General features: G+C 43.5%; 3 protein-coding genes across 3 annotated transcripts; 1 reads left to right on the top strand and 2 right to left on the bottom strand.

Annotated features, from left to right (window-relative positions):
- Window positions 1-7,122: 7,122 nt before the first annotated feature.
- SARC_06446 (adenylosuccinate synthetase isozyme 1 A) lies at window positions 7,123-10,593 on the top strand. The gene is made up of 6 exons (XM_014299645.1): window positions 7,123-7,619; window positions 8,035-8,212; window positions 8,691-8,923; window positions 9,491-9,759; window positions 10,014-10,133; window positions 10,294-10,593. The coding sequence occupies exons 1-6, from the start codon at window positions 7,250-7,252 to the stop codon at window positions 10,423-10,425; spliced, it is 1,302 nt and encodes a 433-aa protein (XP_014155120.1). The 5' UTR covers window positions 7,123-7,249; the 3' UTR covers window positions 10,426-10,593.
- Window positions 10,594-11,196: 603 nt separating this feature from the next.
- On the bottom strand, window positions 11,197-14,127 carry SARC_06447 (hypothetical protein). Its single transcript, XM_014299646.1, has 2 exons — window positions 13,959-14,127; window positions 11,197-12,467 (listed from the first exon to the last, which is right to left on the bottom strand). Exons 1-2 carry the CDS (start codon window positions 13,995-13,997, stop codon window positions 12,003-12,005), a joined length of 504 nt encoding a protein of 167 aa, XP_014155121.1. The 5' UTR covers window positions 13,998-14,127; the 3' UTR covers window positions 11,197-12,002.
- Window positions 14,128-20,456: 6,329 nt separating this feature from the next.
- On the bottom strand, window positions 20,457-21,044 carry SARC_06448 (hypothetical protein; the record flags this gene model as incomplete). Its single annotated transcript, XM_014299647.1, has 1 exon — window positions 20,457-21,044. The coding sequence occupies one exon, from the start codon at window positions 21,042-21,044 to the stop codon at window positions 20,457-20,459; it is 588 nt and encodes a 195-aa protein (XP_014155122.1).
- Between the last annotated feature and the right edge of the window lie 3,286 nt (window positions 21,045-24,330).

Genomic DNA, 24,330 nt, shown 5'->3' on the forward strand with positions numbered 1-24,330 from the left:
ACAAGGGACACGTCTCATGACGCCCAAGCCCATTCTTTTGACGAACTCAGAAAGGAAAGTCCCCAATTATAAGGGCGTCCCCAATTATAGGGGACAAGGACAAATCTCAGAAGGAACCTATTATGGAACCAGAAGAGGAGGCAAGCTCAAGTGGCAAACCTGACTTTACGTCCGAGACTACTAAGCCAACGCACATAAAATTACTGAAAACACTGATCTTAAGAATCAGTTAGCTACCATTATGAAAGACTTGACTGTCGAACATCTAGATCAATTATATAGATCAGGAAAATATACACAGCACTTACGCGAGCATGTTTCCCCGGGCATTACTAAAGCCCTACAGAAGTGGACAGAACGTCGACAGGCAATTACGCCCGAAGAACGTAAAGACTCATGCGCTACACCTGTGGCATATGAGCCAGATGTGCTTAGCGTATCTATACCTTACGAGGCACTACCGCCAGAAATTCATGATAGTTACTCGCCTGTTCTGACACCCGGCCGTGAGTCACCCGTCCTCGAGGGTATTATAGACTCAGAGGCAGGTAGAAATACTCCACCACTTTTACCCAATTGGGGATGACAATCGTCGGAAACCAGTTAAGACTAGGTATGTTATCCAGACGCATGAATCACCCAAGATTACAATACAAACCACTATCCGAGGAACAGAGCACCGAAAGGCCTCGACCATGGATTTTACCAGGGGTAATAAACACCCCCGTAGAGGCAGGTAGAAATACTCCGCCACTTTTACCCAATTGGGGATGACAATCGTCGGAAACCAGTTAAGACTAGGTATGTTATCCAGACGCATGAATCACCCAAGATTACAATACAAACCACTATCCGAGGAACAGAGCACCGAAAGGCCTCGACCATGGATTTTACCAGGGGTAATAAACACCCCCGTAGACGTGTTAACGAAGTTAAATTTAATCGCTTCGATCGCACAGCACTACATCAACCCGCAGAGGATTTTCACTCTGGCGAGGTGACCGAACTTAACAAATCGGTCGACGATTATACCAGTAAAATGGAAATCGCCCACGATGCGCATTATGCTGATGATGTAACATACTTTGCGAATATGATTGCGATTAAGCAAAAGCGCATTGATCAGTTACTTCAGGCCCAACGTGGACAAGACCACATGGACAACCAGAAGTACAAAGGGCAAATCAGTCGACTTGGGTCGAACTAGGATGCCAACAGTAAGCAGGTCGAGTTTATAAACAACTATGACCTCGACACGCTAACCCGTACGCTTAATGCGTTTACGGTTCTGCTGGAGCGAACGATATCGCTCCCCAGCAATGGATCTCTGCTTTAATGCAGACGTTTGACCCTACAGATACAAGTTATTTGATCCTGCAGCGACACCAGTATGAGCTAGATACTTGTCGTGACTGGCCAGCTGTGTGTTGGTTGGTTACATCCTTGTTAAGTAAGGACATGCGTAGCCCTGGACTGAGTTCAATTTTAACTGATCCAGTTGAGAACACGCCCATTCAGAGTTATATTCTGAAGCTAGATGCTGACCTGAAACGTCCAGATATAACAAAGGACAAGGCACAGCGATGGTACGAGTTCCTGGTTATGCACGTGTTCTGTAAGAACATAGGGAATAACGACCGTGAGAGCCTGTACACCGAGTTGCGACGTAAACACGCGACTGAGGCTCGAGAAAAGGGACATGAAACAAATTTTCATCGATCCCGACTTACGTGGGAACAGTTTTATGATACTGTATCCACCCTTTTCCCCTCACATCGAGTAACATTGAAGGGAAAAGCGGCTGTTAAGTAGCCGCGGGAGCACACCGATCACGGGTACGTATCCAGGCAGACCTCAAACGAGGGACTCCAACATACAAGTGCTCGCGACTCCACTCTATCCACGCGACCCAATAAATGGGCACGCGTGGGAGCGAAGGACATGGAACCTCCATTTAAGGAGATTAAGAAATGTGCCGACGCACAGTGTGGAAATGACATGTACCAATTAACCCCTAACGGTTTTTGGAATGGCAGACATGTATCCACCTGTACACACTTTCTTATTAAGTGCGACAAGTGTGAGAAGACCAATGGCTATCACACTAAGTCTTGTGACAAAAAGCCCAACATTAAGTTGGAGTGAAGGTACTACCAGGTACAATCGTTACACAGACAATACAACGACTCTTTAGATGAGCGTGTAATAATCCCTGTATACTGCAATGGAAATAAAATCCTTGCGTTGATTGATCCTGGTTCAGAAATTTCATGTATATCCGATCGCTTTGCATTAATGAAAGATATCGAAAGGAGAACACAAACAACTCACCTCATGTTAGCTGATGATAAAACTGCTAAGTGTGATACCATGGCCACAGATGTTAAAATCTCCCTGGCCGATGATAGAAATATCACTACCCAAGCTGTGATAGTTAAGATGTCACAGAAGTACGACATTATAGTCGGAGTGAGTGATTTACTCACTCTAGGTATAACCGTAACTGGTCTACCATATAACATAGATCCATTAAAGGATCAATCAGACGATAACTGCCTGAATCCATATAAGCCACCGTCAGATACAGTCAAGGCATTAATACCTGACTTTGCGAACAAAATCATGGATCTGATTCTAGTTAATAAGAAGACAAAGATCACAGATTGGGCAAAATTCCGCTTTAACGACGGATATGTCAGCCTTGACTTAACCAAGGTAGACTCTACACAGTTAAAGTGTCCCTTAAAGAACTATGTATCCTGGAGACACGAGGCTGTGGTAAAAGAACAAGTTGAGAAATTGCTAACAGATGGAGTGATAGAAATTAACTATCAACAGACACCAGTTAACTTGGCGCTGCTAACCGTAGACCAACATAACTCTGACGGATCGTTTAAGAAAGTCAGAGTATGTTTAGATATGAGTCCAATAAATAAATTATTGCCGACTCATAGCTTTCACTTACCTCGTATTAACGAGCTACTGCGAAGGATGGAAGGTGCCACAGTATTTACAACTGTAGACCTTACACAAGGATACCATCAAATGCAGGTATATGAACCACACCGTAAATACTTTAGCTTTACGTGGAAAGGTAAACAATACCGGTTCAGAGGTGCACCTTTCGGGTTACACTCTTTACCAGCATTCTTCCAACAAGTAATGGAAGAAATTTTTGCAGACATGCCTAACGTGCAAGTCTATATAGATGACATAGTCATCTTTTCTAAGACTAAGAGCGAACACGCCGCATTAGTCAGACGAGTCCTTAAGAGATTCAACGAGCAAAACTTCAAGATTAACGAGAAGAAATGTCACTTCGCAATGAGCGAAATACCGCTCTTAGGCTACCATATATCTGGGGAAGGTATTAAAATTGACACCGGTAAGGTAGCACACCTGTTAGATTGGCGAACACCAACTACAGGAAGAGATGTTAACAGCATGTGTGGGTTTGTAAACTTCTTTTCAGATGGAGTACCACATTTAGCTGACTACCTTAAACCTTTTGAACACTTAAGATGTCATAAAGGCAAACTAGGAGACTTGTAGACTAAAGAGTGTGATGACGCATTTAAAGCGCTCAAGAACGCAGTCCAACAAGCTCCTATTGTACAAGGACCAGTCGATGGCGTGCCTTTTGAAATAGCAACGGACATATCAAACTTAGCACGCGGAGGTGTACTATACCAGGTTATAGATAATAAACCTAGGTATATACAATTCTTTAGCCGAGCAATGAATGCATCACAGTTGAATTATCCAACTGTGCAGCAAGAGCTACTAGCCATAGTAGCAGCTTTAACACACTTCCGCGGTTACTTAAACGGAACAGCTTTTACGCTGATGTGTAATCAGAAATCTCTTCAATATATGAAAGGGATGAACTCCGACTCACAATTACTGAGTCGCTGGCACGATACAATATCAAAGTTTCATTTTGATATAAAACATCTACCAGGGATACATAACCATTTACCGGATATATTATCACGCTTCGTACTGGACTTTAATAAATACGTACGTGAGTTACTAGCCACTGACTGGAAATGTAACCCCAGGTGGTTTGAACTGGCTCAAAAGATATTTGGGCCACATACAATTGATATGTTTGCTGCACATCATAATGCACAACTAAAGAATTACAGGACTTTAAATCATCCTTTGGGAGATGCCTTTCAACTAGACCTCTCCAAACATAATGCGTGGGCTAATACACCATGGCAGTTAATTGTCCAATCATTAAATTATGTTCATATACACAAAGCTACAATCCCGTTGTGTTGCCCATTACGGAGTAAAGATCCATGGCTCAATAAATTGATAAGCATGATACAATGCGAGCCAATACATTTAGATAGGGAAGTAGATACTTTCCAATATCAGGGTACCCGAGCCGTCCAGAAGACACCCTGGAGACATACTATAATATGTCGTATAGGTCCCATTGGAACAACCAAATGGACCCCTTCTGAGACCTTCCTTAACAAGGTCAAAGAATCATAGATTCCACTCTCTACTAGATTGAACGTTAAGCAGTTCAATGGCAACACAGCACTTGAAGTCTGTGCACAAGAAATACACTCTACTAATGACATTACAGTTAAGAAGCGTCAGTCTCTAGCCAGGACTCTGTTTAATAACATAAAGTCCAAGCCCGAAGTCTTTCAAACCCTAGTTTTAAAGGGATTAATGAAAGATAATCCCGAAGTATATACACATTTAATCCGACTACTGAATAAGTCAGGTGTATCTAACGCACATGAGCGCACTTATGACACTCATGCGAAAGCAGAACATGAGTCTGGAAACACAGAGACCACGCAAGTGGATTCTCAACACCCTACCTTTATTCTGGAGGAGCAGAATGATAAAAAAAATATTGCTTGGCTGACGCAAAACCATAAGTTGAAGCACCAGAACGTAGTAGACGCACTTAAAGATGCTAAGCGAAATGGCATCGCGCACAGCTGGCAACTTTAGTTGACAGAGTATATCAGTCATGTACAGACTGTGATCTCAACCAGATTAAGCGCTATGGGTTCGCACCGCTTAAGAGTGTGACTGAAGATGTTCCATGGCGCAGGGTCATCATTGATCTGGTTGACCTGCCCACGTCCGAGCACACAGGCGACCGTTACGTATGCCACTTCTTTGATGTGGCGTCAGGGTATAACTTGCTCTATCCTTTAAAGTACAAGAGTACGCAGACCATGGCAGAATTATGTTGCCAAGTCTTTGCTGACCACGGGTGGCCGGGTATTATGTGCACTGATAACGGTAGTGAGTTCTGCGATGACGTTATGAAATCGCTAGTACCCGTATCAAGGATGTGCCATAAAAGGGGTGTACCATATAAACCGCAAACACAAGGCGCGAATGAAACGCGCCATAGAAGACTTAAGTTCTTCTTGCGTACTGCATTAACGGATGATGCAGATGATTGGCCGTACCACCTTAAGTGGGTACAAACACAGATGAACGAGTGTGCTGATCCGGTTACAGGTACAACACCCGCTCACTATTTTCGTGGATCCCCTTTAACAAGGACGAACCTAATCACCATGAGTTACTATGATTAGAGAAGGTACAACGTATTTATAACGTTGTATATCCTTGCTTGCAAGAAATACGCAATATTGGTTTAAAAAAAGTTATATAACTAAGGGTTGTATTGAATCCACCGTCGAGCAAAAAAAACCCCCCGCCCTCTGAACACGCCCTCTAGAGTTTGTTGGAGTTTACTTGGAAAGCGTGATGTGATCCATCATCCAACTAGAGGGCACTTCCCGCGTGCACAATATTTATTTTATACACAGGCCAGAGGGCGTAGCACAAAGTATTCATTTAGCCATAGACTTCTGAATTGAAACAAGCCAAGTATCTTCGGCCCATATCGTATCAATTGTATGTTTTTGGTACCGGGATTTTAAAAGCTTTTTAGGCGCCATTTTTATTTTGAAAACACACGTCGATAAAATGTACAGTCAGAAACTACCTAATTGTCAAGGAAATGCAAATAAACACACTTTATGTTCACAGATAAGCGGCTTTGAATCATTTAGTAGTGTAGACAGTAGAACTAGTGCAATCAATATGGTGCTCTGTGCAGTTGCTTTATATTACAATTGTTAGGATGAAGTTATCTCTGGAAAGACTATTGGGGGGTTTCGAATCCCCAAGCACAAAGACTATCCAAAGATGATTACGGGGATAAATTTATTGTAGCCAAGCGTAAGGCTGACGTTAATAACTTACAACGAGTCAAGTCCATTGAGGCATGCCAGCGAAAATTCGAACCCCCGGATGGCCTCTCGGCAACAGAGGTTGAGAGAGACTTTTGGGAACGTGAGCACCGTGTATGCAGTGTCCACTTCCACCCGACCGTATTGATCAGAGATGGAGATCAAGTAAAACCTGTAGTCGGAGCTTGCCCCACTATGTATCTTAGAAGGTTGAGTCCTAACATTTCGCCCGTAGTAGAAGAAAAAAACGCGTGTACGCCTATTGATATCGCCAGACGAAGTGTTCAAGTTGAACACTGATCTAGTCAGCCCCATCAACTATTAAATCGTTTGTTGACTTTGATGAGAAAGCATTCCGAGCTCGTAAGAGAGCGATGCAGAACGATGAACTTTGTTTCGATCGATTATGATTATTGATTTAGCCTTGTTATTTTTATTTTTTAAATGACATTTATGTCTATGTATATTTTTTTCATTTAAAAACCCCCACCAAAAAACCAAAAATCATGTGGTGGCAACTAATAATTAATTGGTTTACATCTTGGCGGCGGAATAGATAAATTTGTTACTAGCTCTATATGTAGTGGTACCTACCCAAATTAAGGCATCGGTTTTTATTTCTGGACCTCATGATTGAGAGTTGAGACTCCATGCTGGCCCAATAGCGGCACTGCCGGCACAACTTGGGCGGCTGAGGCCTGAGCCCGTGCCCCGTACGGCGTAGGCCGTAGGCCGTAGGCCCGTGCCCCGCAGCGCCAAGGGCCCAAGCGCCACAGCACAGCACTGTTGTAGCCTCGACTCTCGAGTCTTTCTGAACCCGCTACGATTCTGCCGACATGCGACAGGCCGACAGCCCGAGATTACAGCACAAATATTTCCACACTCTTGAGTTGAAAGTAGTTTGATATAATTAGTAATATAATAGAGAATATACGTTCGGATTTCTACCGAGTGTATGTATATGCAAATATACCTGGCGTATATACATATACACGTTTGTAATCATGCCGGATCCTGTGCTCGTAAAGGGCAAGGCCTGTATGGTGTTTGGCACCCAATGGGGAGACGAGGGAAAGGGAAAGCTTGTCGACATACTTGCTGACGAGGCTGATGTGATTGCACGATGTGCTGGTGGCAACAACGCTGGGCATACTATTGTTGTAGGAGATGCACACTATGACTTCCATCTACTACCCAGTGGTATAATCAGCGAAAACACTCTGTCAGTTATTGGTAATGGTGTGGTGGTACACATTGAATCAATGTTCGCCGAGGCGGCCAAGAACGAGAAGAAGGGCCTCAAGAACTGGCAGGACCGCCTGGTGATCTCCGATAGAGCGCACATTGTCTTTGACTTGCACCAGGAAATTGACGGTATGTGTCAAAAGCACTTGGTACATATATATATATATATATATATATATATATATATATACACACACACACACACATATATATATATATATATATATATATATATATATATACACATATACAGACATACATACATACATACAAGCTGACAAACATGCATACATACATATGTACGTATGTGTGCATGTATGTGTGCAATGTACGTGTGATTGTTGTATGAATAAATGTATTTATATATATATGTATAAAATATAGATGTGAATATACATATTATATATATATATATGTGTGTGTGTGTGTCTGTGTGTGTGCCCACATGTTTTCAATTCTACTTTCGTTTCCTCGTTGTGGCAGTTATGTATATGCCACAAATGTGTATAAACGTACGTCTTCCACATCCCTTGAACACCGTCAGGCCTACAAGAGGTTGAGAAATCAGCGGGGGGCAAAAGTATTGGCACAACCAAGAAGGGCATCGGACCTACCTACTCCAGCAAGACCGAACGAACTGGTCTGCGAATGGCGGAGTTATTAGGAGACTTCAGCGAGTTCAGTGAAAGATTCAGAACCATGGTTGCTGGTGCTCAGATGAGGTGTGTGCGCGAGCCTGTGGGCTTACTGGTGATGTCTATTACTTCACAGAAGTGTATGTCTGTTACAGTTTTTTATCGATATAACAAGTGGAGGGCACTATCAAGGGAACAATGGTATTTGACTTGCTGTTTTTACATAAACGGATGTAAAGCTCAAAACTGGCCGAATAAGCAAACTGTTTTTCGAGTAGTCGCATGGGGTGAGCATAGGCGGCGTACTCACGAATTACGCGTAATACGGTCTCAACCATCTGACATAACTGCCCTGTGTGTGAACAACATGCAACTGCCCATTACTGCTTAATAGTAAGCATCAGCTTGCACCGTATTATAGTTGAATCGATGTGTCCTGCGTGTGCTACTCTAGCTGTTTGCCCCCATACACAAAAGCGTGACCGAGGTCCTGAAAACGATGTAGTATAAGACTGTGCTTTGCTATTCATCCATCGGCAGTTACGTACGCACTTTTTTTTTTTAGACACTCCGATCTCGTTGTCGATGTTGAAGCTGAGCTTGCCAAGTACAAGGAATTGGCCGAGGAGGTCAGACCCATGGTAAAAGACACTGTATATGTCATGTACGATGCGTTACAGAAGAACCAGGCTGTGCTAGTAGAGGGGGCTAACGCCCAGATGTTAGACATTGACTTTGGCACATTCCCATACGTGACATCGAGTAGTTGTTCTGTTGGTGGAGCCTGCACTGGACTTGGTAAGACTAATCTGTAAACTAATCAGATCGCAGTTTTCTAAAATACGCACGTGTTTATATTGGCGAGTGGCATTAGATTGTTCAGAGTAGACTTTCTGGACTGCAGTTCTAAATAACTTGCTCGTGTTTGTAGTGGCGAGTATATCATACTGGTCAAAATCAGACTTTACAGATTGTTTTTTGCCATGACACTCTGGGCAACACTCGGCATTGTCAGAATACGGGCGAATAAGCGAGTTAGGTTGCTGTCGTAGGTATAGTAGCTAAATTACCTGAACTGAATAAGTGTCTTTTACTTCAAATTGTGGTCAGCTTGGTGAACCAATATAGGCGTGATGGCCGTACCACAAGATGAGTTCGTCGTTCGTTCTACCAGCCTTAGCACTAAACTCGAGACTCCTATGTTTTACGTGCCACGCCTATCAATGAGAGTTGCGAACAGTACCTGAATACATGTCATGTTTGTTAATTTGATCCTGTACACCCGTACGGAGTTGGTATAATTATGCTGAGTCGTGTATATACTTTTGCTGAATCCTTTCCGGTTTGAATGTTCCATATATACAGGTCTGCCACCAAGCAAGCTTGAGCGCGTCTTCGGAGTGGTCAAGGCCTATACCACGCGTGTGGGTGGAGGTGCCTTCCCCACAGAACAACTGAACGATGACGGCGAGAAGCTGCAGCAAGTGGGTGCCGAGTTCGGTGTGACTACTGGCCGTAAGCGTCGCTGTGGCTGGCTCGATCTGGTTGTTGTCAAGTACACACACATGATAAATGATCTGTATTCGATGATGATTACTAAGCTTGATGTCTTAGATGATTTCGCTGAGATCAAGGTGTGTTTGTATGAGAAATGAGTGTCGTTTGGGTTGCATTTTCTTATGATTTCTATTCGATATATATAACTTGCTTTGAAAGGGAAACAATTGATACTTCATTGTGAGCAAAACCTATGACACTTATATCATCATATCAGGTCCGATATATACATGTATATAAATAGGCTTGTCTACTTTTAGTCTTTGGTCTATACCATGTGGTAATCCATATAGCCTGCTATCGATCGCTATCACCGCCCACTCCGCTTCAGGTTGGTATCAAATACAGCCACAAGGGACAGCCGTTGGACAACTTCCCCGCGTGTATGGATGTACTGAACGAGGTTGAAGTCGAGTACGTCACTCTCCCCGGTTGGCAAACGAGTATCAAGGTGTGTTAATCGTCGATCTATTTCGCTTACCGGGAATTTGTTTTGTGCATTGGGCTCAAAGAATTTATGGATCGTATTTCAAGCGATCGGCTGAATATACACAGAAAGTTAGTGGCGACAAAGGATTCTGCTAAATGCATGTCTTGATTTATATCAACAGGACTGTCGAACCTATGATGATCTACCCGAGAACGCCAAGAACTATCTTAAGTTTATTGCCGACTTCCTTGGAGTTCCCATCCAATGGATTGGTGTAGGACCCAAGCGTGACTCCACCATCCGAGTATTCTAGTTTTCGGCATTCCTGACATAATAAATTAGACAGACGTTGGTAGCCAATATGCTTCTACTTTTAAGCAAACACGGCTCTTCGAGCTCAACTAACCCTAATTTAATAACATAAATAAAGAGTGGGTAGTGGACGAAATGGCGTGGCTGACTCATTACCATCTGACTGAAATCATCCTCGCGTATCTATGCGTTCGAGAATCGCCATAATAGTGAATCTCATTAGTTTAACGTAGTTCCATTCAGAGTACAAGTGCATCATAACTAGCACATTAATTTGTACCTTGGCGAGGTGGACGAAATCGATGTTTCAGTTGTGCACATAGTAGTATATAGTATAGACTAGACACATCCGATTAGCATATTTCAATTCGACACAGTCTCTCGTCAGTGCTCTACCGGCAAGTGCGGGAAACATTGGTATGTTACTCTGCACAAAATGTATCAAAAATATTCAATCCAAAACAATCCTTGTAATCACACACGCGTGGCGGTGTCGCATTGATCCGTATGTCAATAATGATGCACGTGTATGTCTCAACGACAGCAACCAGGAAACCTAGATATTTACACAAAAGTATGCCCTCTACCAACCAAAAACAACCAGTATATCGGATGGATTGTAATATCGCCAAAATGATGCGCTGAGCTATTCACAGCCAGCAGTATTTATTGCAAACGAGTCAACTTGATAAAACCTATTTTGAGTTTTAAAACTATGCTTTGAAACAAAGATGAAACTGAAGAAAACCTATTTTGAGTTTTAAAACTATGCTTTGAAACAAAGATGAAACTGAAGTGTTCAAATTTGGTGTAGGTGTCAATTAGGATTCACCCGGCATCTGTCCGAGTTGTGGAGCTAGCAAACTCTTAAATACTTCTCAAAAGTACTACATTCGTTTGACGGATTCAAAAAGCAACTGTATCCAAACTAAAACTGAATTTGAGGCCTATCACGGGCACATGGGTATCATATAACGCTTTACAGCATATTATTGCTAGAAACCGCCATACTAATGCTTTGATCGACTACACTCACATCAGGTGTCCAGTACAAGCACACTGAGCCCTTTTGACTGAGAATATGGTCCTCATCGCAGGAAAGTGTCGGGGGATCTACGATAGCGCAAATATAGTCCATTTACGTCGGCTCCCTCTAAACTGTCCACACAAAGCATATGGAACAAAGCAAACACTATGAATTACACTAAGGAGGCGGCACATCTCATACAGCACTCCATCTCCTAACCGATGGCGTGGTTGTTCAGCTGCATGTGTACGACCTACTAAAAGTCACATGAATTTGAGCGCCAAATCATGTTGCTGATCCAGCAATCGGCCTACAGAGACCCCGCTACACTCTGTGCTATGGGTTAAGCATGCCTGGCAACCCGTAAACCCCCTTCCCACGCAATGTGTCAAACACGCCCAACGACGGGCTCGAACGGTTTGCACAGAGTTCTTTAGGTAGACAGTTTCGAAGTTTCGAGAACAGTCTACAGTGAAATGAGCGTGTCAAACAGTGTATCGACGAGGACAAGCAATTCGCGGTGACAATCGACTCGAGTTTCAGAGTCCAACTCAGTCTCGGCAGCCAACGAGCGTGCAACATAGTAAACCCAGACAACAACACGGATGCTCTTCACAGGTATCATAGGTCGCACAACACGCGCACAGGAAACCAAAACAGAACCATTTACAGAAGCCTTGTCGCACGGGCTGGTCCTGTTTCGCCTGCGCCATGGCGGTGTGTACATCCACGTCTTGCTCTCCACACACAGCCCCATGTGTGCCATAGGTAGGGCGTGTGTGGTCGTACTCTGCCAAGCTAGATTGTGGCCGTGAGGCGCTGTATCCTTCACCGTGCTTGTACGAGGTCTGCGACATGAGTGGCTGTGCCTCTGGTTGCCGGGAATGTAAGGTGGGTGTAGACGAATACATATTCTGGTATTGCTGGGTAGGAGGTGCTACTGAGTCATACCCGGGTGGGCAATAATCAGGAAGCGGCGGAGCATGTGGTCCATCGGTCTGTGGCGACGGATACGACTGCAAAAAGTGAAAGCACAAAGGAAGGCGTTAGTATTGAGCCAACTCACTTTCATTCGAGAAAAATCTTTTAAAAGAAATCTGTCATGACTAGCAGGTATTTGATATAGGTTGGTTCCGACGTGTAGGCGACACAGCCCACTAAAATACAAATACTCATACTAATGATTGATACAAACGAGCATTCAGACCGATTCGATAAACAAAGAAGTGATTGAAAAGCTAACGAGCATATATATATATATATATATATATACGTACATACATACATATATATATATATATGTATAATCCAAATCGTTCTATATACAATACATGCATACATGCATACATACATACATATAATATATATATATATATATATATATATATACATTATATGTATACATATACATATATATATATAGAAATATATATATAAATAGAATATAAATATAAATATAAATATAAATATAAATATAAATATATACTGTAATCGGTGTGTGACATGTGTGACTCTGAGTCCATGTGATGCATAACACTTGTGTCCACGTGACGTATGACATCGAGTCATACGTGACGTGTGACGCTGAGTTTGTGTGACGTGTGATGCTTAGTCCGCTAGTGGACATGTGTGTATGATGGTGGTTTGGAATGTGCATATTATACATAGAACTTGGTGAAATGTTGTAAACAAAGACTTACTTAATGTAAGCCAGTAGTATGCGCACATAAAGCTAAGTCTCTGTGATTGGATATGAGTTTGTAAGTAATTTAAAATTTAGGCTTAAAACTGTAAAGTAGTGTAAAATATATAGGTGATGGCGACAGTAACCAGAAGGCAACGGTCGCCATCAGTATAGCCAGCAGTTAGTGTTCATATGCGTGAGCGCTGTCGTATATAACTAGATATCATGAAGTGACCAGTCTTCATAGCTTCTAGGAGCTAATACACTACTTTAATACTCAGTAAAGGTTACATATATTCCAGTTTTGCACTTAGAATGTACTCACAATATATATATATATATATATATATATATATATATATATATATATATTATATATATATATATATATATATATATAATATATATATATATATGTAGTGTGTATGTATATTATATATATATATATATATATATATATATATATATATATATATATATGGATATGGTCACTTACATGCATATGCAAACATGCAAATGGCTCGAAGTCATGCCAGTATAATCAAAAATAAAAGACCAACTGGAAATGTACGATGCACACTTCTGATGCACACATTCTGGCACAATCAAGTACCATATATCATGGCTTGAGACAAGGTCACCGCGTACAGAAAAGAAATCAAATTTATATGGACCGAAGGATAACATATAGAAAGAGCACTCGCTATAAAGCCATCAACAGAGACAGCCCATAGGTTTTGATGAGTACATCGTATGAACCGCGCTTATAATCGAGAAAGAAAAAGTACAAAGTTATAGCACAAAAACTTGTACGAATACACACCATTGGCGGTACGACCGCAGAAGGGATCGAAGAGGCCATAATTTGATTTGAAACCGGAATAAACTCATCAATTGTATGATATGTGTGTATATGATCTACGCTAATTGACAATCCCTCTGGAAGTATAATAGAACTATATTGTATGATACATATCGATATTAAACATCCCATGTGTCAACTCTAAGTGTCACTTATTTGTACATACATATTATCAAAATTTACACAGGGCGCACTATGCGACTGCTGCCTGTTTGAAAGCTCGCAGGAGTGGAATAAAGAATCCGTCTTTACGTCACAAACAGACAAAGGGCAGGTTTCGGGTGGGTTTTGCCAACTTTTAGGGCCCGTATAAACGAAAAATAGTTGAACAAAATAGTTGTCTCAAAAAAGTTCTGGACCAATGAATGTGCTGAAGTGTATTTTCACAAATCTGAATTTTTGAGGACAACATTTTGAGGGTCTGGGACCCTCAAGAAACTTCAGCTTTCGAAATAGTTTTACGTTATAGTCCAAAATAGTCCATAAACTCGCAAAATCAGCTGAAAAACATATAATAGGTGTGAGATTTGTGGTTGCGTTTCATTGGCTACTACAGCCCGCCTGAATGCACAATATTATGTATTTCTTTTGTCAAAACAAAGTATCAACGCACACAACGAGCACAGCACGCACACAACGAGCACAGCACGCACACAACCGTCGCGCTTTGTATATGTGTTGTGTTCTGTTGTGTATCTGCAAGTATACTCTATTACAATGTACAATAAACAGCGTCACCTGACTGTAGCGCACACACTTTCAAGCGACCATGGCAGCCTACATAACCAATCGCGCAAAAAAGATGCACAGCATCATAATGGGGACCGTTGCACCAGCTGTAGATAATACCAAATTAGCTTACAACATTGCCGGATCTGGGGCAGTAATGCATTAAAAAAAGTTCTAATCATTCTCAAAAAACTGTGATCGTTCCAATTAAGCAGTCCTGTCGACCTCCACAACAAATAGCGAACAATAGTGAAAGTATCTATTAAGCATCTATGGCAGGAGGAGCAGTTAGAAGTCCACCTAGTATTTATGGCGGATCTTTGGGGCGACAGTTAGACTTCTCTATGGATGATGATGTTTTGAATAAGAAATTTTGTGTGCCAGAAGACAGCAGCGACGATGAAGAGTTTTGTGATCCGCTCATTAGTGTGACATAGGAGAACAAACATCTTATCATGCATCTCACAACATATACAACATTGGAGAGCTTTGTGATAATCTAGACACTGACGTAGAAGCACAAGATGCAAATCAAAATGCTAATGGTTGCAGTGGTGAAGTTGATCTTGCAGAAAGCGAGGACGAGTTTAATAAAATACTTGCAGATAATGCCTTAGATGTACCTGCAGTATTACAGCCTAAACCGAGAAAGAAACGTACCAAGGCAAAATTATTGCCTACAGGTGATGCATTGCGCAGTGGATGTTTGTCTACTATAATTGCGCACGAGTCGCCCCTGAAGCAATATGCACCAAGGGTTTCAGCACTCTCGATACTTCTGTACAACTTACTACTGCATCAACCACTACTGCTCTAGATTCTACGACATCAGCTGCTGCTGCTCTAGATGGAGTAACTACTGCTGAGGCTACATCGACTATTGCTACTTTAGATACTACTACATCAGGGTTTATTGCACCAGTTTTAGATACGTCAGCTACTATAGCTCCAGTTAATACTACGTCAGCTACTACTGATACAGCTACTATTGAAAAGACAGCTACTACTGAATCGACGACTTCTGCTCTAGATACTACTGGTGCAGCTACTACTGCACAAGTTGCTACTACATCAGCTACTACTGAGTTGACAGCTACTACTGAATCGACGACTTCTGCTCTAGAAACTACTGATGCAGCTACTACTGCACCAGTTGCTACTGTATACGTCAGCTACTACTGAATCGACTACTTCTGATCTAGACACTACTGGTGCAGCTACTACTGCCAGCTACTACTTCTCCGCTAATAATACGAACAGTTGCACAAGAATATCTGACATTTACAAAAGTTAATCTCTGGAAGGAGTTAACAAGAATCTCGTGTTAATCACCCGGTACGATATAAAATCGGGTTCGCTTGTTCCCAATCAACTCTCCAAGTCATACTCCTGGAAAGGACCTCCATCTTCTGCTCCTAAAGAGGTTTTAGCCAAAGTCTTGGAGATGAACGATGTTTCACATACAAAACTAAAACTCGTATTGTAAAAGCTGCGCCTCCACATTATAATCTTGTAAAATAAACATACTCTTAATAGGGATAATATTATTTATTTCAAAGGAGTTAAGTTACAATGTATGTACATATGGTATGGCTCTCATAGCCGTTGTAGTGGTTCGGGGAAGATCGATGGGAAGAAGTGGTCAGTAAATTTCCTGTTGAAGCTTGGGCCAAGTGAGTCGACAATGGAGGATATGCGCTGGGTCAATTCAGGCCGGTGCTGACAAAAAACTGACACCATCGAGTGTGCCACGTATTCGCTTTCTGACCTACTAAATAGCGTACCCACCTCTGTGGTTCGGATCGGGTCTTTATCGTGTAGTGCTGTGGAATGGGTTAGTGCAGAGTACGGAATGCCAAGTAGGACCAGGTTATCCGTCATAATTCGGTTGAGGAGCGAGGTTGGGGGTGAACCGATGCCGCACCAGACCACGGATTCACTCGGTATGTGCTGGTTTGCCTGTATTGGAAGTATCATAGGTGGAACCAACAGGCGCGATGAATTGGTTTGGACCGAAATTTGGAAGTAGTACTTCAACAGCGTGATTGGCCGGGGTATAGGAAACATCTGTTGATATGTCAGAGACGGGTGTGGGTACAGGGGTTGTTCTACATGCTGGAGAAAAGATCCAAGGTGTTCGTGGAGGGTCCAGATACCATGGAAGTTGTGGCACTCCTGTAGTTGCTGGAGGAGATCAGGGCCAATGAGAGGTAGTTTCGGGCCTACCAGGATGTATTGGATCAGTTGCTAGATGCAGGCAAAGTGGCTGGTGGTGAATTTTTGGCCACCGGGGCAGACAGGGTAGAGACAGCTGTCAGTGCGGTAGTCGAACAATGTGAACATGTACGTATTTGTTACGATCATAGCATAGAGCCGTATTGGTGTAGGCTCGAAGCAGCGGTTGAAGCTGTCGTGTCTGGCTTTGTCCCGATCTGAGGTTGGCTGTTTGCCCATGACCAATTGGTAGTAGTATTGACGCCGGGCCATTGCTACGATCTCCTTGTTGGACCAGCGCTTCGTTGAATTCTTTCTAATGTCGTCACATCTTCGGCGGAGGGCTACATGGTCTGGTGTACGCATGTCCGTGGTTTCGTATACAGTCTTCAAGTGGGCATAGATACTGTACGGAAAGCGCAGTGAGGGTTTGTCGTGGGCCCAGGCGGGTTACGTCAGAGGGGTGAGTGAGTTTGTGCTGGCTATTGAGTCGAGTTGCAGTCCCAGGCAACCTCCGAGGTAGTCCGCGAATGCTCGCGTGGGGAGCAGGCCACAAATATGGAGTAAGTTGGTTTGATGTTTGGGAAACCTAGGGTATTTGGTGCCCGTGATGATGGCTGCTGCTCGAATGAGTGCTGAGTTATAGCGCTCAAACAAGGGCTCCAGCGTATCCTTCCATATAGGTGGAGCCCAGGCAATAATGTTCAGGCCATATTTAGCCGTGGATAGAATGAATGTTTTGAACAACACCAGCCTGTTGCGGGGGTGTCGCCAGCTGAAGCCATGGAAACCATAAGCGCGGAAGAAGGCGATACCCAGAGACAATGCTGTAACCAGGGATTCCATATGTCTGGTGAAAATTTTAGAAAAACCCGGGCTTGGATCCGTGCGTCGTCGACAAATAAATAAAAGCGGAGGAGCTTGAGCCGGAATTGTGCTAATGTGGTAGCCAAAGAATCCATGTAGATAATAAAGAGCTGGGGGCCAACGATTGAGCCTTGTAGGATGCCATTTTTTCTATGAAATAGATGCGAGAGCAAGCCGCCGTATGTCACTCGGGTAGGGATCTTCTCAAATAGCACGCGGAGGCAGTTGATCCAGTTTTCGGGCATTCCAGCGTGGCGCAAGTGTACCCACAGGCGCGGGAGAGCAACCTTGTCGTATGCCTTGGTAATTTCCAGACAGACGTCGCTCCACTCCTCTTCCGACTGTGTCTCAGATTCCATGGCGGCGAGTGCTTGGTATGGCAGGGGTATCGTGATTTGAAGCCAGCTTGGGTTGCGTGGGTAGCAGAGCCGTGGTGGCTAGTAATCAGCTTGAGGAAACACTTCTCAAATATGCGTCTGACGATTTACGCTAGCGTGATAGGGCGGAAGTCGGCGGGGGAGGTGATATCTGCATCGGCCTTTTTTGGGTGCGCTGTCAGGAGGGTGCAGTTCAGGGCGGTAGGGAAGGTACCCGCCTTTAGTAGCTCAGTGAATGCTTCGGCAAGGAGTCTACTCAGTAGGCTATTGGCGTCCGGACGTCCTAGTGTCCTGTGTTCGGGGGAACGCTCCATTGCAGCCTTCAGAAGGAAGATGTGGATTCCGTCAGGGCCAGGCCCCTTATTATGATAGCGTAGTATAGTCTCCATTACATCGTCGGGGCGTATGGCAAGAGTTACATCTGGCGAGGGTTCAGTATTCGGTGGAATAACGTACGGATTCGTGGAGTTGATTAGGTCCTCAAAGTAGCCAGTGAGAGTGGCGCCTGTGTAGTCGGCACCCGGTATGCAGGGTTGGCGTAGAAATCGTCGTTGGTACGCAATATCTTGGGACATTAGGGTATTGCTTTGGGCGGTCAGACGTGGGCGGAACGAGTGGTTTGGCAGCCGTTGTACCCAAGGTCTATTTATGTCGTAGTAGAATCCCCCAAAGATTTGTGGGTTAGCGGCATAGCGCCAGATGCGGTCGAGAATCCGTAGCAAGCCTTCTGCTGGACCATGCAAGGTGAGATACGACCGTAGTAGGTTCTGATGCACCCGGATTTTGGCTTGGAATAGTCGTGCGCGGGATTTGTTACGTAAGTGATAAAGTCGATGGTGATATCGGTTATATCCATGAGAGGGAAGGCGTTGGTCCGGAGGCGGCGGCATTGTTGGTATTTGTTGGTGCCGACGGATGTGTTCCGTTGGAAGTACCTGGAGATCAAGCCCAAAAGTGTGGTCACTATAGATGCTGTAGTTTGACAGTTTATAGGTCTGGAGGGAGGCGGAAGTCGTGGGCCGGTGATACGCATGTTCTGCACCAGTTGAGCCGCCAGCATAGAGATAGTCAAAGTGCCACGTGTTATGTAGGGTAGTTTCGATCGTGTTCATACGTAGTCCGTGAATTGTGGATGCGTGACCATACTTACGGGCTTTAAAGTTAAAGTCGCCCCAAACGACGTCTGGTTGGAAATTGCCAATCTCGGGAGGATTCATGTATTTCCTGACGTCTTCTTCGTTGAGTGATTTGAGTGGGAGGTAGAACACGGCCATATGGACGCCAAAGCATACAAAGGATACCGCGTAAGGTGAGGAGTGAACCAGTTTGAATTGAGATGGGTGGTGTTTGGAAAAAATACCAATACCACAGTGTGAAGGGTGTAAGATGTTGTGCCGTGTTGTGTGATGTAGAATATGATAGTATGTGTTTGAGGAATGTGATGTTATGCCAGGTTTCAACCACACACATAACATCAACCTGACTCAAAATCGATATAACGTTCAAGCACTTATCTGTATGTGCTGCATTGTCCATGTTGAGTCCTTGTGGGTTGAAGAGCGTCATCCTCATTGGTCCTAAAATTGTTCATCCTCGGTCAATACTACTGGGCCCTGGTCCTTGTTGATGTCAGCCATTTCTATATCGTTTTCTGTCGTCGAAGTGTCTGTGGTGGAAGGTTGAGGCTGTGTGGGGAAGACCGTTGGTACGTGGGGTTGTCCGGGCTGCGCACGTTCTGGCTGTGTGTCAGCGCCTGTCGGGATTCGTGGGTTAGGTGACAAGCGGTTTGTAGTATGTTTTGTTTGATATGCCTTCTGGAGCCGGTCCGTGGTACATTGGAGAATGTCTGCGTTGGTGGAATTAACAAGGGGGTCCAGCAAAGCATTCATGCTACGGGCTAGAAGTTTTGGTGCTCGTTCATGTGTGCAGCGGGCCTCCCGCTTGGTGCGGAGATAGTGGAATAAGGCTGCTTTCGTAGCGTTAGGATGTTGTTAGGAGCGGGGGTCTATGGTTTTATCAAATTGCCACTTCCACGTTAGTTCTGTATGACGTTTCACCTGGGCGACAGCGTCATTGGGAACACAAAGACGGACGAAACTGGAGGAGGTCCCGCGGCGATTTAGTTCAGAACCCGGTTTGAACGGGAGATACCAAAGAAAGTGGTAGCGATTAAGGAGCGGTTGGGCGTGCCAGTATTTCTCAAATACTGATTGGGATGGGGGCTTGCCGTTGGAAAAAAAATGCCCGAAAGAAGAGCCATACCGGAGTGATGTCATCCATTTCGTGGAGAGTTTTGTCCGGCATCGGGCGGCCCATCACTTTCGTCAGAAGCTGTGCGGGTGCTGGCGGCTGCAGTAGGGGCTGAGAGGTCGGTGGGATCAGGGGTTTTTCGGGGAGTCGGTTTTGTGGGGTTGCCCACTTTTGAGCGGTAGCTGGGAGGTTCACTGTTACTACTACAAATGGACGCCTGTGGCCTCGGTCTTTTTGCTGGCGGGGCTGGCGGGCTTGTGGAGCCAAACCGGAAGGTGTTGGGTGTGCCTTCATTTAGAGGTGCACAGGTTTGGGATTTAAGGTCTCGGAGTTCGGATTCGAGGTTGTTCACTTTGACACAGAATTCCGTGAGTATTTGGTGCATGGTTAATTTCCATTGGTCGTCAGCCAGAGGCTTTTTGGAGATGGGCCCATTATTGTCCAGGTTTGGTAGGGCCGGCCCCGACATTTGGTTGAGATTAGTCTGTAGAGTATTGACCTGGGCAGAGAGGTCTGTGATAGATTTTTGTAAATCCAATTTCCATTGGTCATTGTGCAAGGAGTCGTTGGGGACGAGCGCTTTAGTTGGGGATTCAGCCTGGCCCGACATTTTTCGGAGGCTGTGGGACTGTGGTCTGTGGGTCGTGAGACTGTGGGACCCCAAACTCCCCACTGGAATTTTGTTTTGAAGAAAAATATATATAAATCTAAATCTAAACTCCAGGTCCGGTATGATACTATGTGACTTTTTAGTGGGGTCTGTGGGTTTTTGAATTTGGCATTCAGTTTTACATTGGTGACTTGCGGGTCACCGAGATTTACGTTTCGGAGACGGAAATTCGAGTCAAAGGTCCGAAAACCCTAAAACCCTAAACCTTTTGATTGTACGTAAAATGTACTCTTAAAAGTACGTAAACTTAGTTTTCTTTAAATGATTTTTAACTGTTTTTATTAATTAAATACCTTTGCCATTTTACATATCAGATATTTGGACAAGGCCATTAAAAGACCCCAGTAAAATACCAAATATAAGATTTGGTCTAGTTCTATTAATAGAACTATATTTACCTTCCAAATCTATTTAATATATCTGAATACTTCGGTAGCGAGATGGCTCAACTGAACATAGTTTTCTAAGGACTATTAGCGTTGCTTAGTTTATCCTCCGTTCAGCCAATCAGATCTGCCAGTCTGATGAAGGCTAAGTCGGTAATTCTTGATGAGTGGCAAGTTATTGGTTAATGCAATAACTATGGACATCAAGTAGTTTTTCTTCTTTTTTTTTCTTTCTTTTTTTTCTAAAGATAGGATTTTATGAGTCTCTCGGATTCGCCCCAACGAAACATGTCATAGTTTCTAATAGAGCGACAACGAAACACTAAATAAAATACCGTCGGCGAAAACAGTACTGAGAGTATTATAAATAGGCAATGTCTCAGCTTCACAATCCCTCAGAGTATTACTGTTTTCACGAGATATACCTAACTTTACTAAAAGACTCATTTCGTTTATTTACTTTTAAATTTTGATATACTTAGACATAACCTAAGCCTTTATTTACCCTAAGGCGTTAATATCGCCTCTATAGACCGATACTTACATATTTTAAAGTCAACAAAGGTATTAACTACTTAGACTACTTAAACGTAAAGGTAGATAACTACCACGAAATTTTTCCTAAGCACAGTCATTCCTTCAGAGAATAAGACAGAAGTCATAAGTTAGGATTATGACAAAGAAAGACAATACGTCTGCAAAGAAACGCAAGGCCGAACGTAAGAAGATGGAGAGAGAAGCCGCTAGCGCTGCCGCATACAGAAGCAACCGCCGCTGCTGCCGATGCGTTTAACCGCACCGTAGCCGAAGCACTTGTCTCCGACAATAATAGTCTGGACAATGCTTCGGATAAGGATGTAGCCACTCCGATTAAGGAGACTACTCCTACAGATAGAGCCCGAGGGCCAACTATTGCCTCAACTTCGAAGCTCGCATTTACGAAGCCAGGAAGTGAGACAAGGGACACGTCTCAAGACGCCCCAACCAATTCTTCTGACGAAACTCAGAAAGAAAAGTCCCCAAATATAGGGGACAAAGACGAATCTCAAATGGTACCTGTACCGGAACCAGAAGAGGAGGCAAGCTCAAGTGGCAAACCCGAATCTACGTCCGAGACCACTGAGACAACGCGCATTAGTAAGTTAACTACTGAAAACACTGATGTTAAGAATCAGTTAGCCGCCCTTATGAAAGGCATGACTGTTGAACATGTAGATCGAATGTATGGATCAGGAAAACACGCACAGCACTTATGCGAGCATGTTTCTCCGGGCACTATCGAAGCCCTATAGAAGTGGACAGAACGTCGTCTGGCAATAACGCCCGAAAAGCGTAAGGACCTGAACGCCAAACCTGTGGCAGTTGACCCAAATGGACTCAGCGTAACTTTACTTTACGAGGAGCTACCACCAGAAGTCCAGGAGCTTTATTCGCCGGTTCTATCACCCGGCCATGAGTCGCCTGTCCTTGAGGGTATTATAGACCCAGAGGCAGGTAGAAACACTCCGCCACCTTTACCCAACTGGGATAACAATCGTCGGAAACCAGTTAAGACTGGGTAAGCCATCCAGACGCATGAATCACCCAATATTATAATACCAACGTCTATCCAAGGAACAGAGCACCGAAAGGTCTCGACCATGGACTTTACACGGGGTAATAAACACTCCTGTAAACGTGTTAACGATGTCGAATTTAATCACTTCGATAGCACCGCCTTACACCAACCCGCAGAGGATTTTCACTCTGACGAGGTGACAGTGTAAGTTTCGGTCTATCAAGGCGATATTAACGCCTTAGAGTAAATAAACGCTTAGGTTAAGTCTAAGTATATCAACATTGAAAAGTAAATATACGACATGAGTATTTTAGTAAAGTTAGGTATGCCTCGTGAAAACATCAATACTCTGAGGGATTGTGAGGCTGAGACATTGCCTATATATAATCCTCTCAGTATTGTTTTCGCCGACGGGATTTTATTTAGTGTTTTGTTGTCGCTCTATTAAAAACTATGGTATGTTCCGTTGGGGCGAATCCGAGAGAATCATAAAATCCTATCTTTAGAAGAAGAAAAAAGAATAGAAAAAAGGAAATTACTCGTGATGTCCGTAGTTATTGCATTAACCAATAACTTGCCACTTATCAAGAATTACCTACTTAGCCTTCATCAGACTGGCACATCTGGTTGGCTGAACGGAGGTTAAACTAGGTAACGCTAATAGTCCCTAGAAACCTATATTCGGTTGAGCCATCTCGCTACCGAAGTATTCAGATATAAATGGATTTGGAAAGTAAATATAGTTCTATTAATAGAACTAGACCAAATTTTATATTGGTATTTTACTGGGGCCTTTTAATGGCCTTGTCCAAATATCTGATATGTAAAATGGAAAAGGTATTGATTAATAAAACTGTTAAAAACCATTTAGGAAATTTAAGTTCCTCGTACTATTAAGAGTACGTTTATAGTTTACGTACTGCGTAAGAGTACGTTTATAACATAGAGTCTAATGTGGAGGCCCGGCTACTACACAGCCCCCACCCAGCTTTGAGACCCATGAGAAGCAAGTTGCTCACTCAAGCTGATTATGGGTCAAAAAGCGAGAAAGGAAAAACGAGTCGAAAAAATTAAGTAGCATACCGTATAGTTAATGTTTCTCAGGCGGAGAAGTTAAGCGTTCTCGGTTACCCTGTGAGTTTGGGCTTAGATCCAGTAGGTAGGTGGTGGTCGACTGGACGTTTAGTACGCTTCAGTGTCTTAAGCACATATGAAGGGTGGGCATTAAAGCTCGGGATAAATGCTGTAGGCGGGTTAGTTTTAACTTCCGTGACTTCAGACG

The sequence above is a fragment of the Sphaeroforma arctica genome, assembly GCF_001186125.1.
Source record: "Sphaeroforma arctica JP610 unplaced genomic scaffold supercont1.460, whole genome shotgun sequence".
Taxonomy (NCBI): domain Eukaryota; class Ichthyosporea; order Ichthyophonida; genus Sphaeroforma; species Sphaeroforma arctica.